This window comes from Silene latifolia, chromosome 9 (assembly GCF_048544455.1).
Source record: "Silene latifolia isolate original U9 population chromosome 9, ASM4854445v1, whole genome shotgun sequence".
Classification (NCBI taxonomy): domain Eukaryota; kingdom Viridiplantae; phylum Streptophyta; class Magnoliopsida; order Caryophyllales; family Caryophyllaceae; genus Silene; species Silene latifolia.
The window spans coordinates 181405622-181410431 of NC_133534.1; the positions used below are offsets into that span (position 1 = coordinate 181405622).

The 4810-nt window shown below is 42.6% G+C and overlaps 1 protein-coding gene across 1 annotated transcript; it reads right to left on the bottom strand.

Moving 5' to 3' along the window:
- Positions 1–240: 240 nt before the first annotated feature.
- On the bottom strand, positions 241–2556 carry LOC141601960 (uncharacterized). Its single transcript, XM_074422268.1, has 3 exons — positions 2211–2556; positions 1561–2128; positions 241–1003 (listed from the first exon to the last, which is right to left on the bottom strand). The coding sequence occupies exons 1-3, from the start codon at positions 2554–2556 to the stop codon at positions 241–243; spliced, it is 1677 nt and encodes a 558-aa protein (XP_074278369.1).
- Between the last annotated feature and the right edge of the window lie 2254 nt (positions 2557–4810).

The following is a 4810-nucleotide window of genomic DNA, read 5'->3' on the forward strand; positions in this document are numbered from 1 at the left end:
TGGTCGGTATGGTGATGACTTGTGATGTTTGATTTTATACTTTTCAAGTATAACCTCGGTCTCAGCTTGGAAATGAGTTCCATGATCATTGATGAACTCAAGTGGTACTCCGTACCAGCAAATGATGTGATTCTGAATGAACTGTGCTACTTGCTTCGCTTTTAACACTTTGTAAGACTTAGCCTCTACCCACTTCGTGAAGTAGTCGATTGCAACAAGGATAAAACAATGCCCTCCAGTTCATGATGGGTGTACTTTTCCAATGATGTCGATTCCCCAGGTTAAAAATGGCCAAGGTGACGTCATGGTGTATAACATAGAAGGTGCCACATGCTGTACATTTGCGACTATCTGATAATTGTGACAGTGCCTAACATATTTGCAACAATCTCTTTCCATCATTGTCCAATAATAACCAAGTCTTGTGTTCTTACGGACTAACTTATGGGCATTCATGTGTGGCCCACACTCACCGTTATGGACTTCTTCCATAACCTTTTCAGCTGTCGGTTTATCGATGTATTGCGACAAAACACCTTGAGCCGTCTTCTTGTACAATTGCCCGTCATCGGTCTTAATGAACTGGGCGGATAATATTTGTAGGGCGCGTTTTCCAGGCGTGTCAAGGTCGAGAGGATACTCTCCTATTTCCTTGAATTTCAAAATGGCTGTGTACCAGGGTTCGGTTTCACCTTCCTCGGTATCATTGATTACATTCAAATAGGCAGGTGACGATATTCGCTCGACGCATATTGGCATACTGTCTATGTGGTCGGGAATGTTGATCAAGGCAGCTAACTTGGACAATGCATATGCAAATTGGTTTTCCTCTCTTGCGAGGTAAACATATCGAATGTCTTCGAAATATTTTTCTAATTCTTCGATTGTGGTTTGATACGAGGCCAAACTTTGGCTCCTAATTTTCCATGACCCACCCACTTGATTGATCACAAGGGACAAGTCTCCATGAACTAGCAACTTCTTCACACCCAAGTATAGAGCACTGCGTAAACCAAGTAAACATGCTTCATATTCAGCGGCGTTGTTTGTGACATTGAAATCCAATTTGATGGACATGGGCACATGTTCACCTGTTGGCGAGATGAGAAGTATACCTACTCCATATCCCATATAGTTCGATGCTCCATCGAATACAAATCCCATATGTCATTCTCAACGTGTACTACATTTTCGTTGGGAAATGATGACCAAGTGTCGATTACTTCTGTTTCTTCGATTGGATTGTCGCCGAGGAAATAGGCACCCAGCCTTCCCTTGATCACTTCCAAAGGCACATATTTGAGATCGAAATGTGATAAGATGGGGGTCCATCTCGACATTCTTCCATTTAGCACTGGTTTTTCAAACAAGTACTTGACCGGATCCATTTTTGAGTAGACACTCACACTTTAGCTGAGCATGTAATGTCTTAATTTCTTGGTTTCCCAGACTAGGGCCAAACACGTCTTTTCAAGAGGTGTGTACTTTACTTCATAGTCTATGAACTTTTTACTGATGTAGTAAATAGCTCTTTCTTTTTTGTCAACTGTTTGGGCTAACATAGCCCCCATTGTCGTATCCGTAACAGTTAGATATCGTGATAAGGGCAGCCCGGCTACTGGTGGGCTCAAAACTGGTGGAGAAGACAGTATTTCCTTTACTTTATCGAATTCGGCCTGACAGTAGTCATCCCACATAACATATTCTCCGACCTTCAGTTTCTTAAAGATCGGCTCACAAATCATTGTCAACTTCGCAATGAAACGGCTTATGTATTGAACTCTTCCCAGAAAACCTCGAATTTCTTTCTCAGTCTCAGGATGGGGCATTCCGATAATGTCTTTGATCTTTGATGGGTCTACTTCGATGCCACGGTGGCTAACGATATGACCCAACAGTTTTCCAGAGGTGACCCCGAAAGCACACTTTTGTGGATTCAGTCTCATGTTGTACTTTCGCAATCTTTGAAATAATTTTCGTAATGCTTCGAGATGGCCACTACGTTCCTTTGACTTGACTATCATGTCATCGATGTAAACTTCAACTTCCTTGTGCATCATATAATTTAGCAACGTCGTTGTTGTTTTCTGGTATGTTACCCCGGCATTTATCAAACCGAAAGGCATCACTGTGTAACAATAGGTTCCCCTATTGTGATGTGAATGTTGTCTTACTCATGTCTTCCTCGGCCATCTTAATCTGATTGTAACCGGCATATCCATCCATGAAAGATAGTAATGCATGATTTGCAGTATTGTCAACTAAGATATCGATGTGAGGTAATGGAAAGTCGTCCTTCGGACTAGCTTTGTTCAGATCCCGAAAATCTACGCACACGCGAATTTTACCATCTTTTTTCGGTACTGGCACTACATTGGCGACCCAATCCGAATATTCCGACAGTTTGATGAACCCGGCTTTGAGCTGTTTATCAATTTCTTCCGTAACTTTTAAAGACCATTTCGAACGCATTCTGTGTAGCTTCTGCTTCACTGATTTGAACCTTGGTTTGATCAGACTCATGTGTTCTGCAATTTCCCTATCAATTCCCGGCATGTCTTTGTAAGACCATGCGAAAACAACTTTGAACTCAAACAGCAAGTCAATGAACCCCTGTCTTTCTACGGGGTCTAAGGTAGTTCCTATCTTAAGCTCCTTAGTTCTAGGGTGGTTCCCACATTAATAGTTTCGGTATCTTAGATCACCGGGTTTATTTGGTCATATTCTTCTAGCCCTTTAACCAAATGTGGAGGTGGTTCTACCTCCTACTCCTCTTCTTCTTCTTCTTCAACCTGTTCGCCTTTGGACTCATTCTCAATGTCACTACTAAAACAATTATTTTAAAAAATGGAATTGCAATGTAAATAAAACAAGCCATAAGCAAACTGGTTCATCTTATTATTAATAATTTGAAATTACGGGAAATGCGCTAACATTTGTGCCAACTGATCAGAGGTCGATGGCGAGACAACAGAGGTACTCGGGACAGGCCATGGGATACCGGAATTAGAAAGGGGTGCATTGAAAGGAAAGCCTTGGGAGGGGGTGACTTCGACACCTGACTCTTTAGACTCAAACTTAGGACTCTTATCAGACTCGGACTCAGACTCAGACTCGAAACCATTATCCAGTTTGAACATTTCTCCTTATCCCGTAGTCAACTTGAAGAGGATTCCTCTATTATCGGTCCATTTAGCAGTTTTCTGCCATCCAGAGATAGTCCTTTTAGGATCTATACTAGTGATGAGGGTAGATGGATCGAACTTGTCACTTCGAAGGATCATGCTAACCAAGTCTTCGCTCCGTGTTGCCCACTTTCGTTCTTCTCCTAAAAGGAGATGCAATGCCTTCCAATCTTCGATGGGGGTGAATCGTTCTTTTCTGGTATTACCGCTAGCACGCCTTCGGGGATATAGTATCAATCTTGGAATATTTCAATTCCGGGAACCATCCTTTTATTCTTCCAATCATAAATGGATTCGGGAAAGTCCAAACATGGTTCATCTTCTCCGGCCCTCACGAAATACATATTTAGTGTTAATAGGTTCTATTCCATTTCGATTTCTCGGTCTTCGATCGAGTTCTTCTTCTTTTTCTAAAGATTTTTCTCCATGGGCTCATATCCAAGCCCAAATGTTATTCCTTTCGAGACTGCTGGTTTTAGTACAAACGTGTCCTCCCTTCGGGGATACATAGAAAATCCGAAGTACTTTTCCGTTTTGAGGATTGTTTCACAAGTATGGCCTCCCGTGTATAGGTCCATGTTCTCCGATTCGGGGTTGGATTCAATCATACTTATGACTTCGAAACCACAAGTACCGTTAGCGATTTCGAGACTTACTTCGGAGGTGACATCCCCTCCAGCCACCACGATGGGCGTGGCATCAATGGTGATGGTTCCATCTTTGAAAGGGATCTTTATCTTTCGGTGTAGAATGGAGGACACGGCCCTTAATGCATGGATCCAGGGCCTTCCCAATAATAGATTGAATGACGAGGCTACATCGATAATTTGGAAACCCACCTTCCTTTCGATGGATCCTGTTTGAATTTCCAAATCGATGATTTCGGATACCCGACGAATTATCCCGTCAAATGCTCGAACCGTTTGGGTAGTTAAATTGAAATCTTTCTTGTCCAGGCCTAACACATGGGAAGTTCTTAATGGTAGGACATTGACAGCTGACCTGTAGTCTACAAGGGTCATTGGGATGTGGTTTTGGAGGCACTCCACCGCAATATACATGGCCAAAGAGTGCTTTTGCCCAAATGGAGGTAAGTCTTCATCTGAAAAGGTCACGGCATTACTAAGCCGTGGTTGATGTTTGGCAACATAAGTGACCATATCTTCTGGGGTAGTGCTTGGGAATACGGTCATGTTCATTAGTGATTGCAACAAGGCTTGACGATGTTCAAATTGGCTTAGATTAGTTGCTAAATGGAGACATCGGCCTTAGTCTTTTGGACTTGCTTAATGAGGGAAGCCTCCGAGGTCGACCCTTCATTAAGTACCTCGACTAATGTGGGTTCTTTTAAGGGTACCTTGTCCGGGACATCCTTAAAAATGGAGGTGTGATTTGCTTTCTCAACTCGATAGAGGCGCCCAGATCGAGTCAATTGATTGGATTCGAGGACATTCCTCCTTAGCTTCAAGATTTCATCTTGGGTTCGTGGGACAATTTCCCCTTTGGTGAGGTAGATATCGTCTTCATTATCGTCCCAGATTCCATGGATTTCATTCCCATTCTTGGGGGATGTTTGGTGTGTAGTTGATATCGAAATCCCCGAATTGAACTTCGTTCTTTGGGCT

What these genes read in the sequence shown, in the direction of transcription:
- LOC141601960 (XM_074422268.1), bottom strand. Translation starts at nt 2,556, where the DNA reads ATGCCGGGAATTGATAGGGAAATTGCAGAACACATGAGTCTGATCAAA. An exon ending in TTTCATGGATGGATATGCCG is followed by an intron (nt 2,129 to 2,210) that starts GTTACAATCAGA and finishes ATTGTTACACAG; the next exon opens with TGATGCCTTTCGGTTTGATA. An exon ending in GATACGACAATGGGGGCTAT is followed by an intron (nt 1,004 to 1,560) that starts GTTAGCCCAAAC and finishes TGGTTTACGCAG; the next exon opens with TGCTCTATACTTGGGTGTGA.